Source organism: Ctenocephalides felis, unplaced genomic scaffold (assembly GCF_003426905.1).
Source record: "Ctenocephalides felis isolate EL2017-DRISC unplaced genomic scaffold, ASM342690v1 CF-g0.4_SCAFFOLD_01604, whole genome shotgun sequence".
NCBI classification, from domain to species: Eukaryota; Metazoa; Arthropoda; class Insecta; order Siphonaptera; family Pulicidae; genus Ctenocephalides; species Ctenocephalides felis.
Window position 1 is genome coordinate 1,463,641 of NW_020537758.1, and position 16,632 is coordinate 1,480,272.

Consider the following 16,632-nt stretch of genomic DNA (forward strand, 5'->3'; position numbering starts at 1 on the left):
AGAGATTTTTTTTGAAATTTTAAATTTTTGAAAATTATTTAAAGATTTGAAATTTTTTTAAAAATGAAAGTAGCTTTTAGTCCAGAAAAATAAAATCATATTTACATAAGTCTATAATAAATAAAGTTTTCCTGAATAAATAAAGAAGAAGTTTATGTTTTTAATTATCATTTGATAATAAATAACACATCATATAAACAGTACATAATATATATATTTTTATATTTACAAAATATGATAGAGGATACATATATATACTACAAATGGATACAATTCGTATATTCTATATGCAAAGGTGATTATTATAATAATCATAAATCTATATTGAGTACAAATACTAACAATCGTTTCACTTTCACTGGGTTTGCAAATTGTGAGAAGCCATTATTTTTTTAATATTATTATTACCATTTTTGAATCATGTGAAATGAACAAGATATAAAGCGTAAATAAAATTAAATTAATTAAAGCTTTTAGCTATTAATACATAGTTTGGGGATAGTAAATGTAATAATATTATAAATAGTATAATAAACAATAATAAAGGTTGGTCAATTTTTTTGGCTTTTGAGGCACATTGAAATGTTTATATGGGGTTCGTTTTGACTATATGAATAACCCTGATTTTCTTGTGACTTAATATTCAAATATACGAAGAAAAAACTTTAATATATTAACTAAACTATGCTTCTACAAAGAATAACAAACAATGTAGCTCAATGGCAAAAAAAAGTTTGACCCACCGTAATAGGTATATAAGTGTCCATCAATTATTAATAATAATTATAAAATGCAATTAAATTCTTTATATAAAGTGAGTTACACAGATAATTTCTTACATGTCATGGTTTTAAAATAACATCCTTTCTAATTTTTAATTGCTCTCTGCAAATAATTGGTTGCTTTGGTTTAAAATTTAGATTAATATTTGGTTTTACACATCCCCACAAAATATACATTTGAAATATCACATATATGGAATGTAAGTAGCCACATAATGCAGTTTTTCCATCATCATGCAGTTTCTTGAGTTGCAGAATAAACTTTTCGTTGCTTTTGAATTTCTGGAAACAACTCTACGATAACGAGCTCCAAAATCTCCTAAAATGGTAATAATATTAATAATCATGATATATATATATATATATATATATATATATATATACTTACATAAAATAATTGTTTGTTGGCTCGTACATCTTGTAAAATATCAAAAATTTTACCAACTCCTCGTTTTGCTGTTCTTTGTCCTAGTAAGTTTACTAACATCTAAATAGATAAAATGTACATATATTAAATTAAAATATTTTAATATAAATACAAACAGTATACATGAATATTTATTTTTTCCATACTTGTGGAATGTTTTCTAAGAGCAATGTATTAGCGATCAGTCTTCTAGCTTCAGGTGAATCTACTTTATCTACAATCACAGAATCCGATACAGGAGAATCATTTTTCACATTACTTTCTTCACATGGTGATGCATCCTGGAATAAAATAAATAAAAAATTAAACAAATAAATAAAAATAACATTATTCTTATAAATCTTACTTTATTTTTATCTTCGTATAAACACAGTTCACCTCCAGGCCACCAAGATTTAATAAAGTTCGATAGGTAATAGTGCAGCATTGATTCTGAATGCAAATAGGCTATCATGTCTCGTATTTGCCTAAAATGGTAATAGTTATAGTGGTATTTGGTATGGGCTGTTAATAGTTTGGAATATTTATTACCTGTTGATGGTACTTCCATAAGTAACTTGCACAAACGATATAAGACTTCTACGGAACCACATAAATACACCTTTCATATCAAATACTTCACTCATCAGTGTAAACAATGGTTCCGCTATTGTATCCTAAATTAATAACAAAATTTATTAATAAACAAAATGTATGTATGTATTGCTACTACCTTTTCATTGTCGCTAGTTAAACTAGTACTAGCAGTGCCTGAAGTTCCATTCATCATGGAAAGAAAGTTCAGATTTAAATTAGAACCACTTCCATTTGCATTACTTGCACCGGGTGCTGTTAAATTATCAAGACACCCGTCTAAATATTGTGATATCTCAGTTTGTTGCTCAAAATCCCCAGATGTACCAGAACCTTGTCCGGAACTTGAAGAGTGTTTTTTGTCACTAGATCCCATGACTTGATTGTTAGTATTTATACCAGCACTAAGGAAAATGAAATATTTAACACGAATGAAATTATGTAACAAGAATTAACACTTTAGTCCAGTCATTTGGTGCAAAAAAAGGCTGTTGCCGGTACAGTACTCCGGGAATTCTGAAAATTGGTAATCTTATAGATTTCGAGGTGCTCTTTACGAAAATCAACTTTGCCACCTCAAATTTGAAAGGCAAGTTGCCGCCATATAGGAAAAATGGCGTCAAAAAACAGCTTTTTAAAAATATCTTCTTTCTGGCTGATTGTACGATAAAAGTATCTATGTACGAATTAAACTAGATAAAATTTCCTACAATTCTTTAGAAAACCGTTTTTTTGTAAAATTGATGGTTTGAGAGTACGGCCACCTCAAAGTCTTTGCTGCTCTTGCCGTAGTATCAAATCTCTCCATATATGACAGCATTTTGATCTTGACCACATTCTCTCTAATAAATAAATATTTTCAATGTTAAATTGAGAGAATAAGATCAGGAAATAAAATAATTCAAATATTTTTGTCTTTTGCTGATTTTTTGACATAGCTTCAATAGCAAAGTAGCTATAAACAAAATTAAACTAGAGAAAGCTTTCTATAATTTATTCAATATATCTTTTATTTCGTTAAACCAATTATTTTATTTCTAGATCTTATTCGCTTAATTTAACATTGAAAATATTTATTTATTAGAGAGAATGTGGTCAAGTTCAAAGTGCTGTCGTATATGGAGAGATTTGATAATACGGCAAGAGCAGCAAAGACTTTGAGGCGGCCGTACTCTCAAACTATCAATTTTACAAAAAAACGGTTTTCTAAAGAATTGTAGGAAATTTTATCTTGTTTAATTCGTACGTAGATACTTTTATCGTAGAATGAGCCAGAAAGGAGATATTTTAAAAAAGCTGTTTTTTGACGCCATGGCGGCAACTTGCCGTTCAAATTTGAGGTGGCAAAGTTGATTTTCGTAAAGAGCACCTCGAAATCTATAAGATTACCAATTTTCAGAATTCCCGGAGTACTGTACCGGCAAAACGACCAAATGACTGGACTACTTGGGGTAATTTTTTAGTTACCTTTTGAGTAAAGTGGATATAGAGAATCTTGATTTCTTTGGTGATGTGTTGTTTCGTATTTTGAGATGTTCTGAACTGGGGCTCAGAAATGTATACAAGGACTCACTTTGGTATAAATGCTCTTCAGTCAAAACAAACTAAAAACAAACATATAATTCTCTCGAAATTTTTATTCCGTACAATCAAATTTTATTATTATTTTATTACCTCTAAATATTTTTGGATCTGATGCTTTGCCTTGTCCAACGTTGCTTTATCAGTTTTGCCAAATAATAATTTAAAAGCATTACTGCTTGGTAGTTCAATGTTTTTCAACTCGGAGCACAAAGGACGAAGTTTTCTATGTAGATCCTTAAAAGAAAAATTAAGCTAGTTGTACATGGTATCGTGCCTTAAGGCAAATTGCTGGAACTTGCCGTACCGTAATGAAATATTCGAGAAATTTTAAACGTTTTCATATATATTATTACAATACTGTAACTTTCATTATTTTTGCTATCTTAATTGTTTTATCTGAGCAAATCAAATGTGAATCATAAATCAATTTATCTCCAGAACATTATCGTCATTTCATTTCGAATTCAATTTCAAAAAAATAGTTTAGTTGTCTAATTTGCACAAAATAAAAAAGTGCTCCCGTATAGTCACAGTCTAAACGCATTTGCAAATAATTCTGTGCGACATTTTTACTTTTACTGTGCTTATAAGCACAGCGGCATTTTCACATTTTTCACAAAATTGAAAAAGTGCTCCAAATCGAACGCTTAGTTCACTCAAAAACTTCCATTTTTTGCACATTTAGCGCTTTATCTCCGAAACGGCTGGACCTATCTTTGCCAAAAACTAATCACCACTTCTGCCCCGTAATTACGAATTGAAAGTTTTTTTAATCATTCGAATCGGATGCTCCATTCCCTCAAAATCTCGATTTCTATTTTCTGCACTCCTTGCTCTTTATCTCCTTAACTACTCGACCTGCCTTAGCCAAAAACTAATCAGCACATCTCCCTATCAATAGGAATCGAATGTTATTTGAACCATTCGAATCGGTTGATCCGTGCGCCCGAAAACGTGGACGAAAAATTGTATCCACACATACGCACACACACACATACATACATCCATTTTTTCTGAGGTAAGCCAAAATGTTCAGAAACGCCTGAAACGTAAAGATATGCAAAAATTTTCATTTGCGATTTTTAAACGATTACAATGACTTACCCTACGGGAAGTAAATTAGGTGTCAGTGGTATGTTAAACTTATGTAAATTACAAATACCTGAAACTGTGTCAAAGATCTCAGTACCACCCATCCTGTACAAATATCACCTCTCATCTCTTCATGTCTATTTGGTTTGTTAATGTTTGTCGTATTGCCATCATCACCGCTTACAACCGAGTCTGCTATTGTACCCATGACCTGTAGGAAAAACCACATTTTGTACCAGTAATTTTAACAAGTATTATTTAATTAATAAATACCTCATAAGCACTATCAATCCTTCTCCTATCAGTGCGCCTTTTCCTTATTTCACTTGATACCACTGGATCACGTTTTGCAGGCTCTATTTCACAAGACTTGTCTAAATTCTTTTCATCAACTTGATCAGACACTTTTGTTGATACATCCTTTCCGTTCGTGCAGGCAATTTCTGCAGGTTCGTTTGTATTGACTGGAGTTGATGTATCACCTTTGGATGATTATTTATATGATGATTGTTTGATGAAACACTGTTTGTTTTATTGGTTTATTTTATACCTTTATCGCGTGAAATTAGTGATACACATGATGTTATGAAGTCTCTTGATGATAAAAAGTCACGGGCAGTCATAAAGGCTGGACTAGTATCCGCATTGGCTGGACTTGTATCTGCTTCGTTAGATTTATCAGTCGGTGAGGTGTTATTGAATTCAAGATTTTCGTCTTTTGCACTTTTTTCTGTGGCATGTACAACTAGTACAAATTGTGGTGGTGATCTTTCATCTGGCACCTGAAATAATAAAAGATAAACTAGTGGTGCAAGGCAATTAAAATTTTTTAACTAGTGGTGTATGGCATTGTGCCTTAAGGCAAATTGCTGGAACTTTCCGTACCAAAATTTTTTTTTTTTAAAAAGATTAACATTTTTGAAAAAAAATTGCTCTGAAAAATTAGATTTTTGAGAAACTATAAATTTTGACAAAAATTTACTTTTTTTTGAAAAAAAAAAGACTTTTTGAAGAAAAATTTATTTTGAAATATTTTGGAAATTCTGAACTTTTTTTCAAAGCAATCGTACTTCTTTAACTGCATAGAGACGAAATATCGAAGCGCGTAAGCGCCGCGTCGCCGTCTAACGGATAAACATTAGTACGGAACCCATAGGAATGTAAACAAAATTTATACTTATTGTTAAAATCTCTATAAAATATCTGATAATTTGATGTGCATATGTCTAATGATCATTCTTGACCATCAAATGGCATTTTTTTTTTACTTTTTTTACTAGATCTCCGAAACCGTTAGACCTGCCTTCATGAAAATTTGATCATTTCATCTTGTTAATACAAGTAAAATGTTTTTTGAATTATTCAAATCGGACGCTCCGTTCTCTTAAAAACTGAGTTACCGTTTTTGGCACTTTTTGCCCATATCTTCGGAACGGCTAGACCTGCCTTCGCCAAAAACTAATCAGCACGTCTCCTTATCAATACGAATCGAATGTTTTTTTAATTATTCAAATCGGTTGATCGGTGTTCCCGAAATCGTCGACGAAAATTTGTATCCGCACACACACACACACACATCCATTTTTTCTAAGGTATGCCAAAATGTTCAGAAGGTTTTGAAACGTAAAGATATATAAAAATTTATATTTTCGATTTTTTTGCGAATACTATAACTTGCCCTATACGCGAAGTTAAAAAAGATTCAATTTTCTTTAAAAAATCGAGTTTTGAGATTTTTTAAATTTTTGAAAAAAATTGACCTTTTGAAAAATTTTATTTTCGGTCCATTACTATAACTTATCCTACGGGAAGTTAATAAATTGTTTACTCCAAAAATAGGTTTAAAATAAAAATCTACCAACCTCCACGTTTTGTACAGTCGCTCTCCATTTTCCCAAGTTCTCGCCCCATAATTCTGTCCTAGCCAAATGTGATTCCAATTGACGCCTTTCGCTTTTGAGCCACTCCATCTAGTCACGAAAAAATATTATAAAAACTATTACAACTTTACATTTATTATTAATTACCTCATTTTCCAAGATGCTCAAAACTTTAGACTCCGGTTTAATTGATGATCTAAGCGCTTGCAAAGCCTGAGTCTTATTATCCAGCTTTTCCTGTAATAAAATTTTGATCACTGAATCCACTACAAACTTTAATTAGTAATTTTTTATTATACCTGCAACTGTTCCAATTTCATTCTTGCATAATTAGAGTGATCTCCTAAACACACAACACCTTCATACAAATTTTCATTACTTTCCTCGCATGTTGAATTTTGTATATCAGCATCAGCATCTTCTGCAAAATTAATAAATGAATATTTATGCCTGATTTTGTTGTTAATATTGTGTTTAAAATGAGACCGTTAAGAATGCCTTCATTCTGTGGACTGTCTGCTATAAAATCTCGCTGGATCACTTCTTTTAGTTGATTATATTGAGTGCTCAATAGGAACGGAGGGTAGTACTTTTCTTTTAGGGTTGTTAGAACGGTGCATTGAAGATCGTAAAGGACTTCTGGTCCGCTATTTCCCAGGACAAAGGCGTCTATCTTTTTCCTCATTTCCTTTAAATTTTAAATGAGAAGATAATAGATAGAAAATAACAAGAAGAACCTCACCCAGGACAAGAGAAATGATTTTCTGTATAAGTTACAATTACTTATATTTACCTTATCCACTTTTATCTCTGCAGATGGTGATCTGATATAAGTATAATATATTTCAACCCCTAATTGATGCCAAGAGCTCTTAGGAGCACATCGCAATTCTTCCACTGCAGAGTAGAACCTGTTTTTGTTTAATCAAATTGTAGTTCCTTATGAAAACCTATATTGGTATTTATATAAATGTTCTTACCCCAGTAAACCACTACTGTTGACGGTTTCTAAAAACATGGAAAAATGCTTTCGACCACATACTGTTTCTAAAATGTTTGACAATGTAAAAATCTAAAATTAATATAAAATTTATTTAGGTTATAGTCTTTTATAAATGTTTGAAATAATTGCCTTTATGATGTTACCTTTTCATCTTCGTTGCTGGGAAGATCAATATCATATCCTAATTTTTTGAGAACTTTTTCGCATTGTATTTTTGCTAAAGTCAATTGGCCGATATATCTTTAAAAGAATATATATATATATATATATATATATAATGTATTTAAATTTTTTATACATACTGTTTTAACTTTTTTGCAGCATTAATATCAGATTTGCTTTGTCCAGCATTTAGTTTTTCCAAATCGGGATCCAAACCTTTTGATCTTTGTTGGTTTTGCATTGCAGTAGCCTATAATTAAAAATAACTTAATTTCTTGTCTATTTTATCTAATGAGTAGATATTTTTATCAATTATACCTCCATAATTTCATTGACAATGTGGTTTCTATATCTTTTCAACTCGTCGAGATCAGTTGTATTGTTAATAATTTTTATGAATTCCTCAAAATTTGAAGCATACTCAAAGGTCTTTTGCTGTAAAGCCTTTTCATGCTGCCTGGATTCTAAATACGTGATGATTTTCTTATTAATGTAGTCTGGATTTGTGAGCAATGTTATGGCCGGATAAAAAACTAAAATATAATTATAGTATTAGCACTTTGTTAGCACAGTGAGTTTAAATTTGATTTACCCTTTGTGGCTAATACTTCTCTAAGAAATAATTTCAAAGGTGTTCTGTAATAATCTTTTGGCAATAAATAACGCACACACATATTGGCAATTTTGCGAAGGTGCTCTGTCTCTTGTTTGGCGTCTTTCAGGTACGGCAGCATAAAAAAAACTGGCACAAAATTTGTATCGGAACTAAAAATTGATAAAACGATAAATATATGTCTGTTACAAAGTGATGAGACAAAAATACGTACGCTCTGCTTTGCGCAATCCTCATTTTTTCAAAATGTACAGTAACTTTTGTCACAACATCTTGAACTAACAATTTAGTCCAATCAATTCTTCCCAACCGTTTATTGAGATGAATCAAAGCACTCCAAAAATCTTCCCTCAAGTTTACATTCAACGCATCAGTTTCCAAATTTATAGCTTTCAAATACACAATCAAAAAATCTCTCAAAATATTATCTGTCAGCTGTTCAAGTAAAGAATCAATGGTCCTTCCATAAATAACAGGCAAGTGAATCAATACATCTTTGTCCCTTTTGCGAATTTTATGAGAATCTACTATCAGTCCATGCAGACTCTGAATTTTTTCTTCGTATTCTTCACTCAGAATCTGATTATTTTTCTTGTAAGGTCTCTTATCGTTACAGTAGATTAAAAATGCAAAAAGAGTTATTGTCACAATGACACATCCGATTAGGAATGTATAAAATAACAAATATAAAATGTTAGTGTAGAAGTGCAAAATGCCAGCGATAAATGCTACAAGGATTGATATCACAATCACAAAGTTCTGATTATCCTGTAAAGAAAAACCATTTATATACGAGTATATATATATATATATATATATATATATATATATATATATATAATATTACATATTTATATACATATATGTATATATGTATATAATAATATTAATACTGAATTTTATTAATTATTTAAATTATTTATTAATAAATATGTGTTTCAGAGATATAAATATTTATATCACATATTACTCTATTCAGATTGCTATTGCCTTATATTAAAATAAACCAAGAAAGTTTATAAGAAGTGTTGAGTGTTATGGTAAAGAAGTTTCAATTTAAAATTTTCATAGAATCAATTATTATAAAGCTATGGGGTTGTAAACCATAGTCGAGTTAATAGTAAGTAGCAATCTTTATTAATCTTAAGGAAGTAGTAATTGAAATACAGACACATATTGTAATATATTGTTATGAAGCAATCTGTGTTTTTTTTTCTAATTATTAATAACATTATTAATAAGACCCACAATATATCAATGGTAATAAGATGATTGTTTCATTAAGAGTGCTTTTCGAGCTACACATTCTAGAAATACAAGTATACTATTTACTAATTAATCATGTAAAAAACATATTCTTGAAAATACAGAAGCAGTAATGGCAAATCCAGTTATGATAAAATCTGCAAAATTATATTTGCTTATAAGTTTGGTTTTAATTGATTTAAATTTTTATTCGAATCAGAGATTTATTGATCAGAACATTTTTAAGCAGACATATCACCAATAGTATATATATATATATATATATATATATATATATATATATATATATATATATATATATATATATATTAAAGTTTATGTATATAAAATTTAAAATTCATCCAATTTTTTGTCAATATATGTATTGATTTTTTTCAAATTTGGTTTTTCAGTAATAAGGCAACAATAAGTGGGTATATGCATAACCGTTAATTTAAAAATATTAATTTTTATAATAATTCAGTTAATTTTATGTTATCTATATAATAAAATATAATTTTGTTTACGCCTAACCTTGAAATAGGCGACGCTCATTTTGACAACTTTCAATTCAAATTGTCAATAAACTTCTTAATTATTATCGTAATGCATCTGAAACACTTTTAAGAAATAATTTACATATTTTAGTAACATTTTGTTAATGATATTTGAATTATCATTGTTCAAAATGTTTAATCACTGACACTTCGAATTTGACAGTAAATACAAATGGCCAACAGGTTATCATCTGTCAGTTGTACAACTTTGCTTCCGCCGTTTTTGTAAAGGAATCGTATTGTAAAAACGGCGGAAGTAAAGTTGTAAACTAAAATTTATTTAAAAATCCATTCAACACAAGAAAACACAAATAAATATTTCACAGGCTTCTAAAATTCTGAATTGTTAAATAATACATACATATAATTATAGTGTTATTTAAAATTTAATAAAAAAAATTAAGGCGCCTTATTTAAATGCTAGACTAACCTTGTAGTTGCGGACATTTTTCTAGGTTTTTGTAAATATCTTTCAAACAATATATTACACTATACAGTTGATATAGGGACTCCTCTTTGATGCTTTAATTTTATGTATTGAATTTACAAATTTGTTTTCACTATTTTTACAAGGTCTCAAATTTCTGTAAAAAAAACGTTGTGCACTTATTTGTGTATCAATATACAAAAACTATCTACTACCATATTTTCATGTTTATTTTGCCTTTTTATAAAATACATAATTAAAATGTAATTTGAAGAAGACAGAGTTACAAGTTTTTTAATGACTAGAACAAATTCTTTGTCCCTTATTTTATAAAAAAAACTTTGTTTTTGTACATGTCACTCTTAATATTAATAATTAAAAAACATTTTCTACAATATCATACTTTAATTATAAACTATGATGCAAGCAATATCAAACGTTTTGTAATTAACTGTACCTGCAAAACAATTGTTGATTATAAAAGAATAATGATCATTAAATAGATTAGGATTTAAATTTGCAGCTTTGTTTGTCGCTTTTGACATATGTACATATAATTTAATAATAATTATATCTATTAATCTTCTTTTTCAGATTTGGTATGATCCAAGTTGTCTAAAAAATGCAAGATTAAATGTTATTTTTTAAAATAATAATATATTATTAATATTTAGATATACCTTCTATAGAAATAGACTCCACAAATACTTTTTTATCATTAGGTCGACCCTGTTTCACTGGAGACTGTTCTCTTGACGTGTCAATCTCTGTCTGCAATTGTACAATCAAATGTAGTAAATGAAAATAAAGTACTTCAATTATGTTTTAAAAGTACTAACATTAAAATACTTATGCCATACAACACATCCGTATACACACAGTACAGAAACTACCATTTGTATGAGTAACCATAAAATAATATTCAAAGCTTGTGTTCGCTCAAATAATTCGCCTCCATTCTTAAAACATAGTATGGCTTCTAAAATCATTATTGCACCGTAAATCAAACATTGAGTTCCTACACGTTTGCATCTGGCATCCGTGACATACGTGTAATATTGCCTAAAATATAATATATAAGTTGTAAACCTGAATTTATTAATTCTCATATGTGACTAACCTAACTGATGGAGCAACAATGACTATAATCAAAACCAAACGGGCAAAAACCAATGGATGATTTGGAGGCATTTCAAAAATGTGTTTAAGGAAGAATGTATTCAATTCTGATATCTGCCAGAAATCACCATTTGGCATAAGCAAAGAATCTCATATAGGTGCAATTGGGATCAAGCCAACGCACATGCGTCCAACTTCCTGGAGTGAATTGTAAGACTGCCCTTTTTATTTTACCAGAAGTAGATGATATGTCCCTAAAACAACAAAAACATCAACAATATGTCCATTACAAATACTAATAAGTATTTATTATCCTTACTTTATGCTGACCCATTTGTATTCCCTCATTTCCAACATTTTACAAATTTTCAATCCACACCAGATTCCAAAGCCGTTGCATAAAACAACATCTAGAATTAAAGCATCCCACCAACACTCCACGAAATTTGGAAGAAGATGAGCAAATGCAATTTCTGTAATTTCCCACATTGCTGATATCGCCCAAAGGATACCCATGTGCCTGATTAGAACAGCTTTGAACATCCAGCCAAGGAAATGACCCCAGGCAAAAACATCTACATGAGACCAGACACGTTCAAATGTTATGTCTGAACAGTTGACACCATATTCCTAAAAAGGGTTAAAATAAATTGCAAGAAACATTTGCGTTTTATTACTATATACTAACTTTTTCCATATCTATATGAAAATCCTTCAAACTTGGATCGAGCCATAATAATATTCCATTAACTGTTTGATAACTTTGAAATAACAGAAACAATAATCCTAGGAAATATAAAACAGATAATCCGAACACTATCCTCCACACTGCAGGATGGGGTCTTGTAAAAGGTCCATTGGGAAAAGTTAAGACTGATATTATAAGAAAGAAAAACACAACACTGCACATTCCTGCCCATATATTATCCTCGACATTATCTTCTTTTCTATTAAAAAAAAAACACAAGATATTTATATTTATTTTAGAAAAACAGTGGGAAGAATATTTACTTTATTATACCTAATAAATGCTGAATATATCACAGCTGCTATCGAGACTCCAAGCAATGTTAAATTATGTGGTTTGTAAAAGAACTCTAATGAAATATCATCCACTGGCCTTTCATTAATTATTACAAAACTATCGGCTTTATCTTGAGACGAAGTGGACTCAGATTTCGTCAATCTTCTCTTCATGTTTATAAATTTATATTTAAATAAGTTTGCAAAAAATAAATTCACCAAATGCAATTTTATAGGTTATATATGATGTTACGTATGAACCGACATAATTAATGAAATATTTATCATAATCCTTATCGTGAATTAAAAAACAATAACAATTTTCATTATGCAAGATAAAATCTGAGTTATTATTTGGATGTTGTAACAGAAATGTATAATTTACAAACTGGTGAATGAGTTGCTGTTTATTGATAATATTTTTTGTGCTTTGTTTTTATTAAACTCTAAAAAATAATTAATAATTAATATATAATTACACTCTTTGTAGTAAACTAACATTATTTAAACAGTTACATTATTATATTAATTTAATTAATTACATTGAATTTCGACACTATTAGTTTTAGGTATGTTGGTAACATTTTTTGGTTGACACATGATGTACCAGTGCATACACACAAATATATTTAAAAATGTTTATATTAATAAATTATAATAAATTAAATTAATATTAAATATAAAATATAGTGATAATGAATAATATTTAAGTAAGTTAAGTTTTGTAATATGTTTGAGACAAAAAATTAAATTAAACAAACACAATAAAGATTTAGATTTTATTAAGATTTAGATCTTTGAATAATAAATTGTTAGTGTATTAGTATAATATTAATGTATTTATTTAATCTTTAGGAATAAAACAAAAGGATCGTATGCAGGCTTATTCTCCAGTTGTGGATTTTCTGTTGATTGTGAAAATAATCAATGAAATATTTAACATTTGAAGTGACACGAAAAAGCAATCAGAACATTTACAAATATGAGGTCTACAATGAACACAACACAATTTGATAATTTCAAGCAAATTTGTTCAAAAATATTAGTACATATGTTTATGTTTATTTATGAAATTTGAATTTTGCGCTTTCGACTTGCACTTCACTTCACTTCGTTCAGTTCTTCATGACAGTTCGCCTTTGCTGGCGGCCATCTTTATATAGTGATTTTTGTGGAAGTTGCATACACGCTAATTAATTAATGTTTTCAATCAAATTCCTGATTAGTTTTAATTAATTTTTGCATCACATTGTTCTACTAATGATGCAAATCAATTTGATATAATATTCGTGCGCGATAATATGTTTTTAGAACAGATATGTGTCGAAGTCCTTCAGTCTTAACCTATGATTTTTTTCAACACTTAATTCTAATTAATTTTATAATCAAATACTTTATTTGCAGCTTCCAATGTATCCTTTATATAATAATATATTCAAATATGCAATTGTCAAGTATGTAAATATGTTTGTAAGGCTACAAGTACTTCTGAAACATATCTGTATATTGTCAAATTCTCTTTCACAAAAGTCTCTAATGTGTTCGTCGCGAAGAGTCGTGTGTTGAATCACGAAGACTCCACTTGGACATTTGCAAATTATAAATTATATGTATAAAGCCAGTGATCAAAGTAGTGTGGTGTAAGTGATTTACAAGAGTTCAGCTTTGGATCTTCTAGCAGATGCTTTGGAGGATTCATTTTAAGGAAGAGATTTGGATTTAATTCTATGGAACATGTGGAAACATCATTGTAAGTCGAAGCAATCTTTTTACACAACGTGTCAATGAATAGTTCTCTGGAATGAGATACAGGATTTTATCGTACAACAAATATTGCTCTGATAATGTTCTCAAGCACATAACAAATAGTTTCTTGTATTTGTATTGTATAAATCAAAACAGCCTGTATGTATTTCAGTGAATATTTGCTGACTCGTGCATCATTTGTATTTTATGCATATGCATCTGCTAAATTTTGATTTTTTTTATTTAAAGCAATTACATAGTAATATTACTATAGAATCTTACATCTATAGTTTGAACCCATTATTATTCAACACATTATTTTAAACACATTATTCTATTATAATATGATTTACAATTTAGTTAATTTAGTTAATAAAGATTTTTGATTGACATGATACTAAACATTGTTTTTGCAATTTCAGTGAATCTCAAGTACTACTTTAGCAGACGCGTGTGCAAAAATATGGAATATTACTTGCAATTTTGTGATTTCAATCTGATGTATTAGACACACTTTGTTTAATTATTATTATTTGCAAGTGATGTTCTATAAACATAAAAATGATTTTGTACAATTCACTACGGGGAAAACATCTTGATTCACCTTTTTAGCAACAATATTACAAATTATTTAAATCAGTATAATGCAATAGTTTGTACTTCTTTTATGTATTAATTGAAATTAATTTGTTTTTTACTATAATTTCATAAATAGAATTATTATTATTGAAGACTATAAGGAAAGGTTTCTGTGAGTTGTTATTGTAAATTAATTTCTGTGAGTTAATATTGTAATTCAATGACTGATTTGGTTTTATTTATTTGTTGAGCCACTCATAGAATGCTGAGATATATTGTTGTTAATTTGCTATCCTGATGACTGCATCATCTTCAGCGAATGTTTTGTTTGAATATCATTTGGGTATAGGATATAAAGAAGGGGTCCTAGCATACACCCTTGAGGAACTCCTAAATTAATGGTACAGTTCTACATACTACATACAGTTCTAGTTCTGAAGAGTCGGTATATCAGATTGCATTTCAACAGCAAATATATCTCACGTTAGCAAGAATTTTTCTATTTTATAAATGAAAAATTATTTTATTACAATTTTTTTCATTTTTCTACACTTTGTGGATGTTGTTCATTATTTCACAGTAAAGAATTCTAGAATTACATTTCTATTATCAAGAGTCATGTTTTCCCTGTAGCGATATTGACTGCATGCACATTCTCATTGATGGCAACACGATTGTTGGTTTTGATCAAAATACTTACGAATTTCCAAACTGTTAATTAAATGCAACTTTTATAAGTCTTTCATTGTAATTTAGTAATTTTGATTTCAATTTATGTGATGATACTGCTACATTGCTAAATATAGCTTTTTATTATTTCATCGCTAAAAACAATTTTGATCAAGACGTGTAATCAATGATGATGTAGTTTGATTAAAGTTTCGAAGAGTTGACTTGAATGATTAGACAAAACATAATTTTGTGTACAAGTTTATTATTCGATTCAAGTTGTAAAATTTATTTAAATCAATTTCTAAAGGACAACAATCAGCTTTAAATAGTTTTGAAATTTTAAATGTTCATTTTGAATTTTTTTTATTATTTCATTTTACAACTTTTATTTAATTTCTTTTATGGCTTTTTCTAATAATTTGTATATTATTCAAGTCAACTGTATTTGTTTGTGTCTCGATTAATTGTAAAGGTTTCACTTGTTTTATCAAGTCGTATAAACAATTTTGATTCAGTTAATATCATTTCATTTCATCGATTGAAAATTCATTCGAATATTTTTCTTTTCTAAGTCCAAATTTTCTGATTATAATTCTTTCGAATAATTTTTTTTTGTAAGTACTTTCAGATAATTTTTTTCTAAGTCCAAAATTTTGTGAAACCTTTTCGATTAAGACAGACGAGTTATTTTTGCATGCTATATCATCCCAAAGCCAACATTCGAATGAATGAGGCTCACATTGAATATTTCACAACGAGAAAATTTTATTGAGGCAAAGTTAAATATTTTAACTGAGTCTCAGTAATTTTTTCTCGTTGTGAAAATTTCAATGTGGACTTTATTTCATTCGAGTGTTGGCTTTGGGAATTGGTGTGAGGGAACACTAAAAAACATAAAAAAGTTTCAACGCTGAACAGAAAAGAGAAAAATTGATCTGGGACTTAAGGGGTTTTTTTTTAGATCCTTCCCCTCCCCTTCCTCCTCCTTCTTTTTCCCTTTTTTTCCCTTTTTTTTCACATTTTTTTTCCTTTTTTGGTGTTTTTTTCGCATGTTGTGGTTTTTGGGTAGATTTTTGGGTTCGGCATGCATTTTCCGCGATGTGTCTCTCTGCGTGTGACCTCTCGCATCATGGACCTCAGGTTGACCA

The 16,632-nt window shown here is 29.1% G+C and overlaps 2 protein-coding genes across 2 annotated transcripts; both read right to left on the reverse strand.

Annotated features, from left to right (window-relative positions):
* Positions 1–766: 766 nt before the first annotated feature.
* On the reverse strand, positions 767–8,470 carry LOC113372309 (sorting nexin-25-like). Its single transcript, XM_026612634.1, has 22 exons — positions 8,331–8,470; positions 8,096–8,268; positions 7,822–8,036; positions 7,644–7,753; positions 7,485–7,581; positions 7,319–7,410; positions 7,132–7,249; positions 6,825–7,026; positions 6,638–6,759; positions 6,486–6,575; positions 6,321–6,428; positions 5,009–5,240; positions 4,732–4,940; positions 4,529–4,669; positions 3,457–3,600; positions 3,250–3,386; positions 1,922–2,186; positions 1,741–1,865; positions 1,556–1,676; positions 1,356–1,490; positions 1,171–1,269; positions 767–1,098 (listed from the first exon to the last, which is right to left on the reverse strand). Exons 1-22 carry the CDS (start codon positions 8,351–8,353, stop codon positions 1,015–1,017), a joined length of 3,042 nt encoding a protein of 1,013 aa, XP_026468419.1. The 5' UTR covers positions 8,354–8,470; the 3' UTR covers positions 767–1,014.
* A 2,393-nt stretch (positions 8,471–10,863) lies between these two features.
* Positions 10,864–12,858, reverse strand: LOC113372620 (phosphatidylserine synthase 1). Its single transcript, XM_026612977.1, is given in 8 exon segments — positions 10,864–10,960; positions 11,026–11,116; positions 11,185–11,407; positions 11,466–11,591; positions 11,593–11,718; positions 11,784–12,094; positions 12,153–12,411; positions 12,486–12,858. Coding segments are annotated over 8 exon segments (1,350 nt in total). The 5' UTR covers positions 12,662–12,858; the 3' UTR covers positions 10,864–10,922.
* Positions 12,859–16,632: the final 3,774 nt, after the last annotated feature.

Coding starts and splice junctions, on each gene's coding strand:
- LOC113372309 (XM_026612634.1), bottom strand. CDS start 8,353: ATGAGGATTGCGCAAAGCAGAGC. Junction 1,677..1,740: donor TATGGAAGTACCATCAACAG/GTAATAAATATT, acceptor TTACCATTTTAG/GCAAATACGAGACATGATAG. Junction 1,491..1,555: donor TATACGAAGATAAAAATAAA/GTAAGATTTATA, acceptor ATTTTATTCCAG/GATGCATCACCATGTGAAGA.